The sequence below is a fragment of the Diospyros lotus genome, chromosome 6, assembly GCF_014633365.1.
Source record: "Diospyros lotus cultivar Yz01 chromosome 6, ASM1463336v1, whole genome shotgun sequence".
In the NCBI taxonomy this organism is placed as follows: domain Eukaryota; kingdom Viridiplantae; phylum Streptophyta; class Magnoliopsida; order Ericales; family Ebenaceae; genus Diospyros; species Diospyros lotus.
Genome location: NC_068343.1, coordinates 28,355,941 through 28,373,438, shown reverse-complemented (window position 1 = coordinate 28,373,438; position 17,498 = coordinate 28,355,941). Strand labels below are relative to the sequence as shown.

The 17,498-nt window shown below is 37.1% G+C and overlaps 1 protein-coding gene across 2 annotated transcripts; it reads left to right on the top strand.

The window, feature by feature from the left end:
- The first annotated feature begins 388 nt into the window (after positions 1–388).
- On the top strand, positions 389–14,844 carry LOC127803844 (alpha-soluble NSF attachment protein-like). Of its 2 annotated transcripts, none has more exons than XM_052340414.1 (10): positions 389–802; positions 4,840–5,048; positions 6,625–6,674; positions 6,772–6,844; positions 8,527–8,606; positions 8,799–8,950; positions 10,098–10,263; positions 10,345–10,392; positions 10,681–10,761; positions 14,524–14,844. In XM_052340414.1, the coding sequence occupies exons 2-10, from the start codon at positions 4,904–4,906 to the stop codon at positions 14,602–14,604; spliced, it is 876 nt and encodes a 291-aa protein (XP_052196374.1). In that variant the 5' UTR covers positions 389–802; positions 4,840–4,903; the 3' UTR covers positions 14,605–14,844. The 2 variants fall into 2 exon arrangements, with proteins under 2 accessions (XP_052196374.1, XP_052196375.1); XM_052340415.1 differs by having other exon boundaries at positions 389–855.
- Positions 14,845–17,498: the final 2,654 nt, after the last annotated feature.

Below are 17,498 nucleotides of genomic sequence, written 5' to 3'. Positions count from 1 at the left end.
ACCACCATGCTACCACCTAGGAACGTCTACCAGTGCCGGATAACTAGTCCCATCACTTATAAACGCACGACTCATGCATGCAGGAGGACATCTTCTCCTTCTACATCAACCAACTTTCTTCAGAGCTAAGGAATGTTCTCATCTCCGACTTACTGATACACTGTCTCATTTTACTCTTTTACTCACTCGACCGTCGAAGTGCTTATAGGTGTCAGTCGCCCCTTAAACGGATCCGTTGCTAGAGCCCACACCCCGCCTCCTATCGCCCTCCTTTGGCCAGGAAGGAACAAACCCCCCATTTATAATAATTGCTTTAGTCCTCACGTGTAGAGTAGAGTGGGGGAGAAAAAAAGCAAAGGGAAGGGAACAAAGAAAACTTAGCAATTGTTTTGATGTAAAACATTTCACATTGGAAAATATTCTCAGTTCGGGTCCAAGCCCTAATTCTTTCTCCCTTCTCCCTTCTCCCTCTCATCTCTGACCTCACTTCTCTTCTCGCCGTCTCTCTCGCTCTCACCCACGACCGGCAACCAGCGACACGCCCTCCGACTCCAAGTCTCTAACCTCCGTAGATCTTCGTCCCTCCAACTCCGAGTCTCTGACCTCCGCAGCATCCAGTCCCTCCAAGTCTCCGTCCCGACCTCCGTCTCCATCTCCGTCTCCATCCCCCACTCCCAGCGTCTAGTCCCTCCGACCTCCCAACGTCTCCGACCTCCGACCGTCTCTCGCTTCATTGTAGGTTTGGAGATTTGAGTTCCACTCAGCACTCGTGAGAACAGGGCCTTAGGGTTTCGTCTCACTGGTACATTTTTATCTCTCCGTTGCTTGTTCAGTTTGTTGATCCGATGGTACATGGTAGGTTTTTGTTGTTACTTGTTTGTTTAGATTTAGTGATTTAGGGCTTTTTTGGGCTATAAATGTTTGTTCTAGGTTTTCGTTGTTACTTGTTTGTTCTACATTTACTGATTTAGATTTACTGATTTAGTGTTTGTTTTATGTTTTTGGTGTTGTATTGATGATGGCTTGCTCGTGACTGATATTGTAGCTTTTTTGGAGCTTTCCTGGTTAGGGACATGGAATTATGGAATCCAAATTAATAAGCTTAACACAAAAGCAGAAAAAGAAATAATACTAACTTGGTCCCAGGCATCTACCATTTTACCCATAATGATTGGCCATACTATTGCTATCCATAATGGAAAAGAACATTTACCTATTTATATAACAGACCGTATGGTAGGTCACAAATTGGGAGAATTTGCACCTACTTTAAATTTCCGGTGACATGCAAAAGGTGATAATACATCTCGTCATTAATAAAAAATAGAAATACTTATCATTCATTAGTAGGAAGCGAATCTTATGCTAAAGAAGAGACAAACAGAAGTATACGCTATAGGTCAACATATACCTATGTCTGCTCATAAGGCACAAAGAGTAATTGATCAAATTCGTGGACGTTCCTATGAGGAAACACTTATGATACCAGAACTCATGCCTTATCGAGTATGTTATCCCATTTTTAAATTGTTTTATTCTGCAGCAGCAAATGCCATTTACATTCTGGATTCTGAAAAATCTAATTTAATAATTAGTAAAGCCCATGTCCACGAGGGTATTACCGTGAAGAAATTCAAAACTCGAGCTTGAGGACATAGTTATCCGATAAAAAGATCTACTTGTCATATAAGTATTGTAGTGAAAGATATATCCTTAAAGGAATATATAGAGGTAGACTTTCTCCCATGGTAAAAAAAACCTGGATGGAAAAATAAGTATACCAATATGATAGACCATATATGTATAGTAGTGAGGGAGTATGGGACAAAAAATAAATCCACTTGGTTTCAAACTTGGTACAACCCAAGGTCATCATACCCTTTGGTTTGCACAACTAAAAATCTATTCCAAAGGTCTAGAAGAATATCAAAAAACCTAGGTTCGGCGAACCCAAATTCTTTAAACCTTTTTGAACATCCTATATAAGGCTTGTTTAAACCTTGTTTTATTTGAAGAAGATTTAGACTTTATGAATTTGAAATTATGGAATTATGGAATCCGAACCGTGCACACCCCTAACATAACCTACCTCTTTGTCATTAACAAATGACTTTATTTTTTTAAAATTTTCAAAATGTCCCTCTTTCTATTGTAATTATAGAAAAAATAAATAATCAGAAAACATAATTTCAACAACAGCGTCCTAAGGAGGCATCATTTGCGACAAGCAAACCTTTCAGGTATGAAATTTCAAACTCATAAAGTCTAAATCTTCTTCAAATAAAATAAGGTTTAAATAAGCCTTATATGGGATGTTCAAAAAGGTTTAAAGAATTTGAGTTCGTAGGGAATTTTGGTTCAAACGAAAAGGTCTTGTCCAACCTAGGTTTGCAAACCTGAATTTTGAATTTAAGTTCGAAATTTCAAAAAGAAAACAAGAGAGCGAGACACACCCCAATTAATAATACATTTTTTATCTGAACATTGTTTCCACCATTGTGGTGCTATCTTCACTAGGGGTAGCATAAAATCGATTAAACCGAACCGAAGTCAGTTTGGTTCAATTATCCATGATGGATGGTTTCGGTTCAGTTAGTGTTTTGCAAAAATTTCAGGTAGGCAATTCAGTTCGATTATTTGGACAATAATAGCCGAAAAATCGAACCAACCGCGCTAATCGACCAGCGCTGTTGCCGCCTAATTCTGTCTGTCCATTCAACCTTCATTGCCTTTCTTCTTCCTTGAGAGCATCACACCGATAGCCCGCCCGAACCGAGAGAGAGAGATCGACCGCCTCACAGAGCCCCCCACCCATCATCAACCTTCACATTGCCGTCGAAGCCGAACGCCTTCGTCGTCAGTTTCTCCCCCACCAGACCCAACACCCAACCCCCCTCACTCGTCGTCGAAGCATCAACCCTAGCCCTAGGTCTTTGGCGGCTAACCCTCACCTCGCCATAGACGCATCGTCGTCCTTGTCAGTCCCAAATGAGCCCTTCACCGTCGGCCCCCCGGTCGTCGAATCATCGACCCTAGCCCATCCCCCCACCCTGTTGAACGCGACAGCAAACCCTAATTCATTTCACCCTCCTCACCGTTAACATCAACAATCTGGTTGGTTTTGGCAACTTCGGAGTGAACGATCTTGCGGGTAATACGATTTGGTTCGTTGATGCTTTGACTTTTGCGAATTCGTTGTTTAATTCGTTTGATTTGTTTAATTCGTTGTGATTTGGTTCGTTGTTTCTCTTTTGCTAATTCGTTGGTATCACTAATCTTAATCGTCGTGTGGTTCTGATTTGCTTATTCAAAAGAGTAAACAAACAACTTAATTGTCGTGTGATTTGGTTCGTTGATGCTTTGACTTGGCTTTGTGATTTGGTTTGTTGGCTTTGCGAAGTCGTTGTTTCTCTTTTAATTTGTAAGTGTATTTCTGTTTTGTGTTTTGTGATTTGATTTCACATTTGGTTCTGTTTTGTGATTTGCTGTTGTTTAATTTGTTTTGCTTTCTGCTGTTTGACATTGAGCAAGCAATTTTGTTAGAATTACCAAATTAGCTGTTAACAAGCAATTATCTCTTGCTGAATGTGATCATATTGAATAAGATATACCAGCAGGATGGCAGGAACAGGAATGATGAACTCTAGATACAGAGTAGATTTTGGACAAAGGAATATGTCAAGCAACATGATAGCGTTCAAAACATATAAATGAATTGTGCAGCAATGAATGTTTTTTCTGTTTTGTTGGTTTTTAGTGTTTGCTGTTGGTGTTTTGCAGTTCATATTTGTTTTGATCAGGTGTTTTTTCTGTTAATGGGTTTTTAGTGTTACTGTTTGCTGTTGATGTTGGTGTTTTTAGTGTTTTCGATTCTGTTTTTGAATTGCTTTTCAGTATAATTTTTGGGTCGGTTAGTTTACAGTCCAAATTGGTTAATTCGGTTCGATTTTTGAGCTATTTTTTCGGTTCGGTTTCGGTTCGGTTAGTTCAAAGTCCAAATCGGTTAATTCGGTTCGGTTTTTGAAATATTTTTTCGGTTTGGTTTTCGGTTCGGTTAGTTAAAAGTCCAAATCGGTTAATTCGGTTTCGGTTATTTCGGTTAGTGTATTAAGTCGGTTCGGTTATATCCATAACGATTGTTCGGTTCAGTTAGGCAAAAATGGGGCGGTTCAGTTCGGTTATAACCGAATGCACACCCCTAAATTCTTCACAACCAACACTATCCCATCGGTCTCATCTCCACTGCTGTGACACCATTCTATCTCAATACACCACTCTTATGAGCTTTTTGCTTTGAATTTGAGTGCGTTCGAAGATGACCTTGTAATCTTCTGTCAAAGATGAAGACGAACTCAAAACATTCCTGGCTTTGTTGAAAACGAATGGAGATATTGAATTCAAGTTCAAGAACGTAACCAAATTATTTCACTGATTGGCAAAGTGAGAAAATAAATAAAGAAATAACAGATATGAGCAAAAACAATCATCCGTCGTTGATTATTATGAATTGTCAACAACGTAAGAAATGAGATAGAAAATAAAATATGGGAGCAAGAAGTGAAAATAGAGAAAGAAATGATAAATTAATTACTTTGTTTTGTTTGTAAATGGCCAAGGGAGATGAGTGCTATTTTTAAAAAAAATACATGAATGATGATGGATGGAATTTAGATAAATTTGAAGAGTAGAACGTAAAATTTATTTTATTTAAATTTTTGCGATGGCAATGGATATTTAAAATTTGACGGGAGCAAAAATACTTTTCTTTTCTGATTTGTTTTATAATTGTTGAAAAGCACTTTTGATCTGACCATTTTCTCTTCCTCTTTGCTCTTTCAGTCATATTTATATACAATCTTTCTTCAGCCATCATCTCTGCAACGAAGAAACCTCCTTCCATAGGATGGCCGATCAGGTAGCAAGAGGAGAAGAATTCGAGAAGAAAGCGGAGAAGAAGCTCAGCGGCTGGGGCCTCTTTGGCTCCAAATATGAAGATGCCGCTGAATTTTTTGATAAAGGAGCCAATTCCTATAAACTCGCCAAATCATGTACCTCTTCTTTACTCGATCTCTTTTTTTTCTTCAATTTTGATTTTTTTCCGTCTTTTTCTTGATGCGATTCTGAAAAATGAGAGTTGAGTGTTGTGTTTTCTGGAGTTCTTTTTTTGTTTTTCTAAATTGATTTAGGGTTTCTGAAAATTTTGAAAAATGCCTTTTCGCCAGAGTGCTTCTTTAGTTGATCTTGGTGGATCAGGATGTTCTTCTGATTTAGTGTTTGGCATTGTTGCTTATATTTTCCTAGATGAGGACATACGCACTCTTATCGAGAGAGTATAAAGAATAGATGAATTTCGTCGAATGAGAATGAATGACTAATTATATTATTATCACTACTGTTTTCCATCAATTTTAACTGGAGCGTTTCCTGTCGCCTTCATGCTTTTGAGGTAGTGAATTGGATTTAGAAAAGGTATAGAGTGATTCTTGCATCTAGTCTATGTGTGTGTATGCACATCTATTTAATTCTGTCATGGCATGCTAGATTGTGCATCAATTCAAGTTACTACTAGATAATAAATTCAACTCAAGTTACTAAATCTTCCCATTTGTTTACAACTTCACAATTTCAAATACCAAATACAAATTTTATTAGAAATCTGTTTTATAAATGCCACACAGGATTTGGGAACTTAGTTGCTGTAGGGTACCACCCTGATCTGTCTCTTTAAAGGCTCTAAGCACACTCAAGTGCAATGGCCTTCTAGAGCTTTAGCATGAAGCGCAAACTGCAAGTGTGTGCTCAATTGAAGCAAAGCGCAAATGTTAGAAAAAATAAAGAGATAATATAATAACTGCAACAAAATTACTTGATAATACTGTCAATAATCTTATAAAAAGAGAACAAAAGAGGGTCTTTTAATTCATTCTCAATTATTTAGTCTAGATTAAAAAAGTCATCTTCACCACTGGAGTTATAGTTCTCATCATCTTCCTCATCAATCCCATATAATTGACTTCTTCAACCCAAAACTGGCTGTGAACTAGAATTGAAGCTGGTGTTGCAGGTGTCGTATTGCCTCCTTTTCATCTAACATTAAATCTAGACTCTTCAACAACCCATGCCAAAAAATCATGAGCAAATACTGAATCATTCTCTTCTATAGCATCCTAATGTATTTATATATTAGATGGGTGTTTTGATGTATTAAGGACGCAGTAACCAACTCTTGTTTTCCTGTAAAACAGTAAACAAAATCTAAAAAACAAATAAGCATGCTTAAGTGCACCTTGTGCTTAACAAAGAGCACATGCTTTTAGCGCTTAAGCTAAGCATTCTTATTTGTTCTTCACTTTGACAAGAAAAAGCACTATAACTGTGCTTCATACCTTTTTGGCTTCTAAGCTAGCTGAAGTGCACTTCTGACAACACCAACCCTAATGCGTTGGAAGCTATATGTTTCTGCGTTATTTTCTTTTTGTGTGGTTTTCTTTTTTTGAAAAAGGGATATTTCCTATGGTACTTGAAGGATGGTATTGATAAAAAAAAGTTGGCTATTCTCTAAACTTAAAATCATCAACATTATGTGTGGGTATATGGAGTTAGTAATCTTTTTTGGATTCTCAGGGGATCAAGCTGGATCAGCCTATGTCAAGTTAGCAAGCTGTCATTTAAAGGTATGTACTTCTTACAGGATATAGGCCATTTTTTTTATACATTGTTTTTTGCGGACTACAGAACTAGACATCACTACTATCTTTATCTTTTTAATAGTTGGACAGCAAACATGAAGCTGCTGGCGCTTATGCTGATGCTGCTCATTGCTATAAGAAGACAAATACTAAAGGTGTATATCATGTTGACCTGTCTTTTTGATGACTAATCTCCCCCCTCTCACCAAACCCCCCCCCCAAAAAAAAAAAAAAAAAAAATTCAGACTAGGCTGACGTGTTGGCAGAGGGATTCTGCTATGACATTAGTGTATGAATATGCACACACATACATGCACATATACATATATTAATATACAAATATACATTCATAAATATGCATACATATATACGCATATATATATATGTATATGTGTGTATATACATATACATGGGTATATGCATAAGTATACATATAGCTAATTTTTGAAAAATATTTTTATATAAAAATCAAACACCAGAAAATAAGACCAAATGTATATATTTTTTGTGTAAAACATTTTATGTTGAGAAATATTTTCCAATGTGAAATGTTTTACATCAAAACAATTGCTAGGTTTTCTTTGTTCCCTTCTCTTTGCTCTTCTTCTCCCCCACTCTACTCTACATCTACATGTGAGGACTAAAGCAATTATTATAAATGGGGCTTTACAGTTATTGCGTATGTGAGAGGTATGGTTATTTTTCTTGGAATCTATATTCACGTTTCTCCTCAAAATATATTAAAAAAAAAAAAAAAACTGATTAAGAAGCAAGTAAATGAATTTATATGACTGCTTCAGAAAATGGGAGAATATCAAAAAAGTATTTGGCCTTTATATATTGTACCAATAAACAATTTAATTGGACATTTAGACTTACTTTCTTTTTCTTGAAATTGTACAAATAAACAATTAAGATGGTGTGTACATGTGAGGAAGAAGACCAATAGACACACCTTTGAATCAAGTGGATGGAATTTATGAATTTTATATTGAAAGAGAGAATGAAAGACTATAGAAAACTTGTTGAGAAACCCTTAGACATAGCATGGGATACAATGGCCTTGTAGGAGATATGACTGGATAAAAATGATTGGAGAGCTAGAATTCGTATAGTTGGCCTCACTGCGATTTAAGGCTTGCCGTGTTGTAAATTGTGCCAAACCACTAGTGGTAGATTTGTGCTGGAGTCCTACTTTATCCTCTGTCAATTTGGTTGCTGTTAATATTTGTGATGTTCCAATTGAAGCTTGATAAACTTTTCCAAAACTTCTAAGACTAATTTTACAGACTGATATATTTGTGAAATCCTGTACTTCACCTTTTTCTTGGTGCTTGAATCTAATAAATGATTGCGTGAGCATCCCGTACAGTTTGTCCTTTATGCTTGTTACCAAAATTTTATTTCTCGGATAATGACACAACAATTATATAATTACAGGATAGTCCTTTTTGGTATTGTGATTAAGTCCTTAAGACTGAATGTATGCATGTGTGGTTAAGTGCTATTGATCACATATAATTTCCTACCATTTAGATCTGAAACTCAACTGAGAATTGTCATTCTGTCAAGTCAAATAAATTTGAATAAACTGAATGCCAGATATGCTGAAGGTAATTTTTGTTTTCTTTTCTGAACGTGCTACTGTAAAATTTCCAGGTTTTTAATTTTCTTTTTTTGTATTTCAGGACCGAAAATTCATTACTAAGGTTTTCAGTACTTAATTTTTAACAATATCAAATGTGCCCATGTATTTTACCTGTTTGGTGTTCATAGTGAGGAAATTGAAGTGCAATGGGGTTACTCACTACTGTCTTATATGTTATATGCTTTTCAGAGTCTATATCTTGTCTTGAGCAATCAGTCAATCTGTTTCTTGAGATTGGAAGGCTCAACATGGCTGCAAGATATTACAAGGTACAATCTCTACTAGTTTGTCACTGAACTGATGCAGTGAGAAAGTAATTTCTTATTTAACTAAAAAGTGTGATTGCATCTGCAACATCTTATATTGTTCGTACTTTCTCTGGAATATACCTGGAGGATCATTGCATGTGATGGATGGTAAGTTACAATGGATGACTTAGAAGTTTTCTTTCTCATGTTCAGGAAATTGCTGAACTATATGAGGGTGAACAGAACTTTGAGCAGTCTATTGTTTATTACGAAAGAGCAGCTGATCTTTTCCAAAGTGAAGAAGTGACAACTACTGCAAATCAGTGCAGGCAGAAAATTGCACAATTTGCTGCTCAATTAGAACAGTAAGGCTGTCCATTTGCTGTATATTTCATCTTATGTGGCTACATTTGATACCCCTGAGCTGTGAAATTGAGTTCACAGTGCCTCTTTATTATCTGTCTTAGCCTCCTTCTCTACAGAGGATTTAATGCAGAAGGTAAATAAGTTGTTAGGGATAGCTAGTTGACCTAAATAACTTGGTCCAGTGTGAACCATGTAGGTAGGTCTCTGAACCGACCGTATTTAAAGTATTTGCAGCTACATTTGCAAGTTATTTTTAAGTACTGAATTAATAGTAATCCATTTATTTAGATGCTCATAGAAATTCCACGTATGTTATCTAAGGGGGCCATTTGACAGAGTTTTCAGTTTTTCTATTTTCGGTTTGAATTTTCAATTTTTCTGTTCAGTTTTTGCCTTCACTTGAAAAATTGAAAAGTTAACATGTTTGACAACTTTTAATCCTACACCTCATGTCACCAGAGCCCAAAGGTTGCGAGCGACCCCTCTGACCCTCTCCCCACTCAGTGACAACTCCCATGGTAGTTGTTCCCAGATCTAACTGGTTCCTTCCATGGGAGCCACTCCCAGATCTAAGGGACTCCCAAATCCAGTCACTGACGAGTGAGGAGGTTGCCAAAGGATTTTGCAGGCTACCTTCTGGCGAATCAAGCTGCCAATGGTGAGGAGTGTAGAAGGGGGAAGAAATGAATACAAAAACAACATTATGAAAACATGCTTTTGGAGTTCTCAAGGATTTTTAAAATTCTTCAAATTTTTTGAAAACGAAAACAAGGAACCAAATGCCACTTTCAGTCTTCATTGTCAAATTAGTGAAATGATAATTAAAATAGAAAATGGCAAGCCTACATAACAGGCCCTAAACTAGTCATCTTTATACACTAGATTCTATGTAGTTGTCCATATGCTAGGGTATCCTTAAGAGATTCTCTGAATTGCTCTTGTCTTGCTCTCTAAATGTGGTGCCTTTTCTTCTGATAACATTTAATTCCAAATTAAAACTATGTCTACGGAACAAAGATTGAATTAAACTGCCTTCATTTGAACATTGTCTAGAATATGCAGCCATTATCTAAAAAAATGAGATACTAGATGAAGATCAGAAAAGTCTATTTATAACGATTTAATATGCTTGCACTATTTCTGCAGATACCAGAAAGCAATTGAGATTTATGAAGATATAGCCCGGCAATCGCTGAACAATAATTTACTGAAGTATGGAGTTAAGGGGCATCTTCTTAATGCTGGCATTTGTCAGCTGTGTAAAGGCAAAGGGGATGTTGTTGCAATCAGCAATGCTTTAGAGCGATATCAGGTTTAAGCATGGTCCTTGTCGTCATATAAAACTTTTTATCTTATTACTCGTATTATTTTTAAATTCCAGATGCATTTGCAGGACCTGGATCCAACTTTTTCTGGAACACGAGAGTACAAATTGTTGGCGGTATGTATGGCTTGCAAAATCAGCTTTTGGTTTTGCTTCTCTATTCCCTTATTGTTTCCACTTTCATAATGAAATCTCTCTATGGTATTAGGAAGTAAGTTTGATGGAATCCAGTGGATTTTTTAATCTATTGGATTCTTTGATGTGAAGTTCATAGCTTCATATTTCAATGGTTATCTTCTTCAATGTCTATGTTTACCTTGTTTCTTAGGTTCTATTTGACTGATCTCATTTTTTTCCCACATTGTAATAGCACAAGCTTAGTTAACATGGAATCTCATGTGGCAGGCGTTGGCTGATGCAATTGATCAGGAAGATGTTGCCAAATTCACTGATGCTGTCAAGGAATTTGATAGCATGACCCATCTGGTAAATTGCATTTCTAGTTCCATTTGATACTCTTATCAAAGTTTGGAATATGATTAATTTGTCATGCTCTTGAGTGGATCGGTTTCTGAAGGGTCTGGCATGTATCTTACTTGCATCAGGAGATATGGGTTTAATGAAATTGATTTTGACTATATAAGGAAAAGGAATCATTATTTTATTTGCTTTGTCTCACTTACCAGGATATGGGCACTGGAATAGCTAAGTGCAGTTGTCTGAACAAAAGGTCAACTTGAGGGAAGCACTTGATTTCCACATTACTTTGTGAAAATAGAGATCCCTTTGTTACACAAGACATTATTAAAGGATTGGATAGTGAAGTTTCCTTTTTATAAAGAGTGCCAAACTTACATTTTCTCCCAGTCAACTACCAATCTTGAAAGCTCTGATCTTGAAATTCACATGTCCATTCTGATCTTGGAAGGCAAAGCAAAAAAAATCAAAACAACTAGGCAACTTGTGATCTTGAAAGTTCCATCTAAGACCAGGCTTGCACTATTGTTGTAGGAGAAAGTGATAAAAGCTCATCCATGATAGCCTATTTATCTACAGCCAACAAAGGAAATCTGGGAAATGCACATACAACGCTCTCTGATCCCAGCAAATCCTAGCAAAATCTAACTCTTGAGGCATCCCCCACCTTGATCTGCACAAACTTAGTTTATAATAGTTGCATAAACAAACACTACAAGGAGTTATGGCTGTCATGTTTATAAACTCTCACTCTTCCTCACAATCTGTTCTGCTCTAAAGCCAATCTCCATATTCCTTAGCAAAGCTTTGTTAAACAGACCCAAATTTTTTATATGTGGCCATCCAGTGTTAATAAATGACCCACCTATGCCTTTCAAGGAGGCCGTCTCCAATGTTCCTTGTCTGACAGCCTGTCTCGGCCTTCTTTCTGATCCAGCCACATAATGTCCCCGAGCAACCTATTGATGTGAACCTCCAATTTTTAAAACACTTCATATACCATTTCTTCAGCTCATCCTCTTATCATTCTCATATCCATAGCTAGCTTGAAGCTAGGGATCCCATAACACTAATGAGCTAGCAACCTCTCTGTGACCAGGGCTGAAAAACAGTCCTCACTCTACCAGTTGTGAAAACGAAAAGGGGACAGTTAAGACCAAAATCACTTGTAGTCGAGCATATAAGGCACGTAATTCGCTGCAGTCTTGGGAAAAGCAAGACTGTCTCTCACATCAAAAGTTGTAAAGGGAAATTATTGAAATCTTGACATAGAATTAGAGTTGCACAAAGTGAATTTATTCTTCAGGAAATGTATATTGTCATGCATAATCAGAAATTTTGGACTCTTCTCTGTACATGACCTACAAGCTCCTTCTCCTTGCAAAAGACGGGATTGTTACTGAAAGAAATTCTTAACCACTACCCTCTTTTCTGATCATTGATACGTATCCCATTTCAGGGGATGGTATAAATCTCTCCACAAAAGCTAAAAGGAACCATAGGGTCCCTTTCCTCCACCCCTGGCAACTCTTGCCATTGTCATACTTCACTGCACATTCTAATGTATATAGTTTCCTCTCCCTATGCACATTAATAAACCTTGATTCCATCCCTTATCAGTGGCTGCTGAAAGCTTTAGGGTTTCCTGCTCAGGGCATCAAAATGTGCATCCAAAAATTGTTAAACCTGGTCTTAAGACAGAAAGTTCCTTACTCTTTGACATCTCGAATGGGAAATCCATTTCACTGCCCACCAACCCTATTTCATTCCCTTCATACTGACTGGGTGCTACTGTGGCCAACAAATCACTGTTCGTTGGGCTAATAAGTCAGTCATGCTCTACCAGAAAAGGGCTCATTAGCCAAGTCACCGCATTTCCAGATATACTCCCAATGGCAGGTTCCCTTACTTTGCATCATCAGCAATGTGCCCAAAATTTGTAGATATCTGAACTGAGGTGGCTCTGCTGTGGACGACGGTGATCTGGTTGGGTTTATACTGACCATTTCCTCGACCTCATTCCTAGGAACTTCTTGGCTTAGCATGTGTTGAATCTAATCCAGTCTTATAAAAATGCCCAGATTTAGATAGGCATGGGACCATGCTCCACTCTGGGCCGACGACGACAACAACAACAACAACAACAATCATCACAAGCTTTAATCCCATTAGATGGAAGTCTAATCCCACTGGTCTGGTGGCCTAAATCTGTTGAAGGACAAAGAGGTTCAACCAGGCCCATATTGCAGGCTTGATGCTAAGATACCATATGTTATCCTTGGCCAATCTGGCTGAACAAATCTGAAATCTTAATCAATTTTCAGACTCCACCCCTATTGCTATCTACCCTTCCTATTAGAGAGACATTGCATTACTACTTTCAGAATTTTCTCTTGCAATTAAGTAAACCCTTGTTCCATCCAGAAGTACCGATCTCTCCAACTTGCAACAAAGCCGCCACCACCACCACCACCCACCAATATTCTTCCAAGTGTCAGTTCTGCCAAACATCTCACACCTCTGCCCTTGTTCTGTCAGTGGCAATATATAGCATCATAATCTTCCACAAAGTGCAAGGTTTTGCATCTCATTTGGAAGATACCCCCTCATGATTTAAAGTTTCTGGGAATTTTTCTTGTTATGGTAGTCATTTCAGTTTACATTTCTTCCTAAGGCATCAGAACAAGGATTAGAATTCCATTGAATATTTAGATGTCTGAAAACTCTCTAAACACACTTTCCGTTGAATTGGAAGTTTCATGGGGCATTATCTTCAAAATTGTGGGGAATATCTTGAATTTTTCACAGGTTTCTTTTAATTGGAAGGACAAGCAAGTCGCTACTCAAGGCACCATGAAAAAAATGATCTTCAGATATCAGCATAATGTTCGAAAATTTAGAAGAAAAAGTGTAGCTGAAAAATCAATGCCTGCTTCATAGTTGTTAGGAGCGTGCCTGAGATGTGACTAGGCTAATGGTTGAGCTAAGGGCGCCTTGCTTTATGAGGTGTGCGCCTAGGCTCTAAGATGCATGCCACACCGAGGCACAAGTCACATGCCTTGTACAACTGTCATAATTTTTTTTATTTTTTATTTTTTGATAGATTTGTTAAGACTAACCAGTAATAACTAGGAAAAGAAATTAATTTGAGAAAACATTAAAAACACCCTATTAGCTGTCTAATAAATATGCACCTCGCATCAAAAAGGCCTGTGCCTAGGCTCCAAGCACACAATTGCACCTCGGTATGCCTTGAGCGTTTGACAACAATGTCCCCCTTGCCCCAGGGGGCATAGGAACAAATAACTCAATGAACCATCCATAAGTCATAAGTGGCCAAAGTTGATGAAAAGATGTTTTGTTTTGCAAAATGGTTTTATTCAAGTTGAGTTTGCAAAAATAATATGAAGACATCAAAGTAATGCAATTATTGGAGAAGATGATATCAGGAGGGTTGAAAGGTGAGCAATTCATGCAATCAAATATTGTTTTTAGCAATTTTTTTAGTAATTTAATTTCATTTGTTATTTTCTGTTGCAGTGGATCTTGCACCTAATGCAACAAACTGCTACGTACTTTCCTTTTTTGATTTGTGGATATCTTGCTCACTTCTGTTAAGCTAAGCTTAACTCATTTGTTTTCTGATAAAATTGAAAAGGGAACCTGCATAGAATAAACAGTGCTTAGGCCCACTTGGTTTGAGAACTGCATTTGGTTTAATTAGCGAACAGTACAATTGCTTATGTTGTCTCCACACATTTTATCTCACAGGATGCTTGGAAGACAACTCTTCTGTTGAGAGTTAAGGAAGCGCTGAAGGCAAAAGAACTGGAGGAGGATGATCTGACTTGAAATACCTTTTCTTTTTACTTCAAATTATGTCCTTGGCATTTCATAGATGAGTGCAATGAGTGGTGGTGTCTGATTATGTTCCTATTCTTTCTTTCTTTTTGTGTGTACCAAAATGTCGTATTTGAATCTGATTTAATGCCTTACCTTCACAAGCATGAGATTGTAATGGAGTTGCACTTTTTAATCATTTTCTGGATGAGGTTCATAAATAAACTTGTATTTGAAGATTTTGATGAGTTCCGAATCAAGCCTGTTCCTTAACGCTTTGTTTCCATCAAACCAATCTGACTGTTTGTCAATGTACGCAACAAATCTAATCTGTTATTGGCATTTCCGGATAAGTTTCTAATACCGTTTTTGAGATCGGGGGGTTGGAATTAGGGGGATGGGAGTGTTGGAGCAAGTTTTGGCTGTCGAAGGGGTGGCCGGCCGGCGAGGGAGGCTGTTGGAGAGGAAGGGGAAAGGGCGTGCAGGCGTGTGGGGTCGAAGGGGAAAGGTAAAAAAAAAGAAGAAAGAAAAAGGAAAGAAGGAGAAGAAAAAAAAAAGGAAAGAAAGAGAAAATAGGAGAATAGGAAAAAATAGGAGAAGAAGAAAAATAGGAAAATAATGAAAAAGGAAGGAAAATGGGAAAAAAGAGAGAAAAATAAGAAATAAATAAATAAAAATAGTAATGTCCCAATTTCTGTAGAGGGAGTTGATAGAGGCAGAATTTTAGGAGCAAAGCATCGTCTGAGATCTTGATAAAACTCGATCAAGGTGAGGATTTTTTTAAAGCAGTTAAAATTATTTTCTGTCATATCGCCATGAAATTCTATGTGAAATGCCATGTAGAATGCATTCATTTGAAGTGTTGTCATTGTGCATATGTCATCAATCATTCATTTGTCATAATTTGCATAATAGGTTGAGGCTTCATGGGGCGGCGATACGTAATGCCCATGGAGCACGGAAATGCCAGTGACGCCACATCTGGGGATGACGATGCGTAACGCCCAGTGTGTGTTGAGGGTTTCCGCGAATGGAAGTGCATTGCATGTCATTCATGAAAATGTATTTGATAAAACCTTACTTAAATGATTTAATATCTAACTTGAGTTTTGTCCTTAGAATATTCAAATGTTCTAGTTGGGGCTTGCAACAAAGGTAAGGAAGTGATGGAGATGTAACGACACGAGATGTCATGACCGATGGATTTAGCAAGTTGTCCTTGCATTTTGCTATTTCAAGAAGATTTAGTTATATTTTAGTCATGTTGAGAAACTTATATTCCGGTGATAAACAGTCTTGTAAATTAAAAATATATTATGTATTACAAATTATGTTTTGAGAAACGATCATGTATGATTACCATTTTGAGGGTTAATGATAAGTTATGGTTCAATGTTATTTTGAGATTCGATTCTTAGCTTTTGCATTTGACCGCTTAAAGAATCTCAACAAGACAACCAAGCAATAAGTCCATCTATGACTTGTCATTATGGTATAAATAATTTTTGTGGCCTATGCACTGGGTCTTTGCCGTAAGTTTAAAAAATCATAGACTTTGGTGTTTCAATGTTGTATGCTATGAATAACATAAACAATTTGTAATGACACATGACATTATTGCAAAATTTCCACAGCCTTATAGCTTGAATGACCCTGATTGTGGCTGACCCTAATCATGATCTTGGAGGAGAGGAGCACGACAAGTGATGCCAACATTAAGAATTTGAATGCAATGACATGTGGTGATAAAGGGTTGGTTTGTTGAGAAATTAAATTCAAGCAAGTTGTCAGGGTGATAGGAACGGTACAGGTGATCAAGGTTTGGGCGTTGGTGGACAAGGTGGGGGCACCGATGATGACGCAAGAAAACAAAGTGAGCTAGCTGGCTATCTAACCCTTTGTGTGACCAAAGGGGTTGCCACTAATGTTAGGGATAAAGTTTGCTCCGAGCTAGGGAGCATCAATTCTAACGGTTAAGTTGGGAGTGAAGGAGATTGAATGAAATTAAATTCGATAGAGGAGATATTAGTAGTAATGGAATAAAAATAAATAAAAAGTGCTCTTATTTATTTTCATCTTAAGATTGATTTCGGTACTAAATCTCTCAAATTGAGCTTAAAGGGCAACAAGAGACCATGCTATTTGCATTGGTATAGTGACATATGAGTTAAATTAAAAATACTAAAAAATAGATCCTAGGTGTTCTAACATGTCATGTACACTCCTTCAAAACGATTCTTAATAATAATTTCATTCAATATTCTAAATAATTAGTGCATTGATTCTAACTTAGATAGAAAACATTTCTGTGTGTCCTTAATCACTTGCCTAAGTTCCTCTTTTTCACTTAACAAACAAACAAATATGCGCGCACACAAATTCTGCGACTCATTTGACAGTGACTTGTTTTAAAACTTGCCCATAATCATAGCACTACATTATGTCTTTCACAATTGTGGCAACTAACAATAACATTATACAACATATACCTAATTATTAGATGACAATCCTAACATTAACCCCATGCTTTTGGCTTCAAAATGACAGTGCCTCCTAAATTGTAATTTAATTTATTATAGATCTTAGTGCTTGATGATTTAGTGATTATTAGGACAATGGAGTAGTTGACATCCCACTCAAAACCTTAATTAATTTATGGCAGAGATTTGCTTCAGTGGTCATACATCTAAAAAGATTAAATGCTTTTGCCAGTAGGTTACAGGTTATAATAATTGAACCTACCATGCTTTTGCCACAAATTTTGTAAAATATTATTTGACTTCCACATTACAAATAAAATATATGAGTGCTATAAGAGTTAAGACGAATTATCATGCATGAAAGGGAGACTGTTAATGGCCCGACCAGTTGTCATTCTCAATTTATGTATCTATCTGTATGTGTGC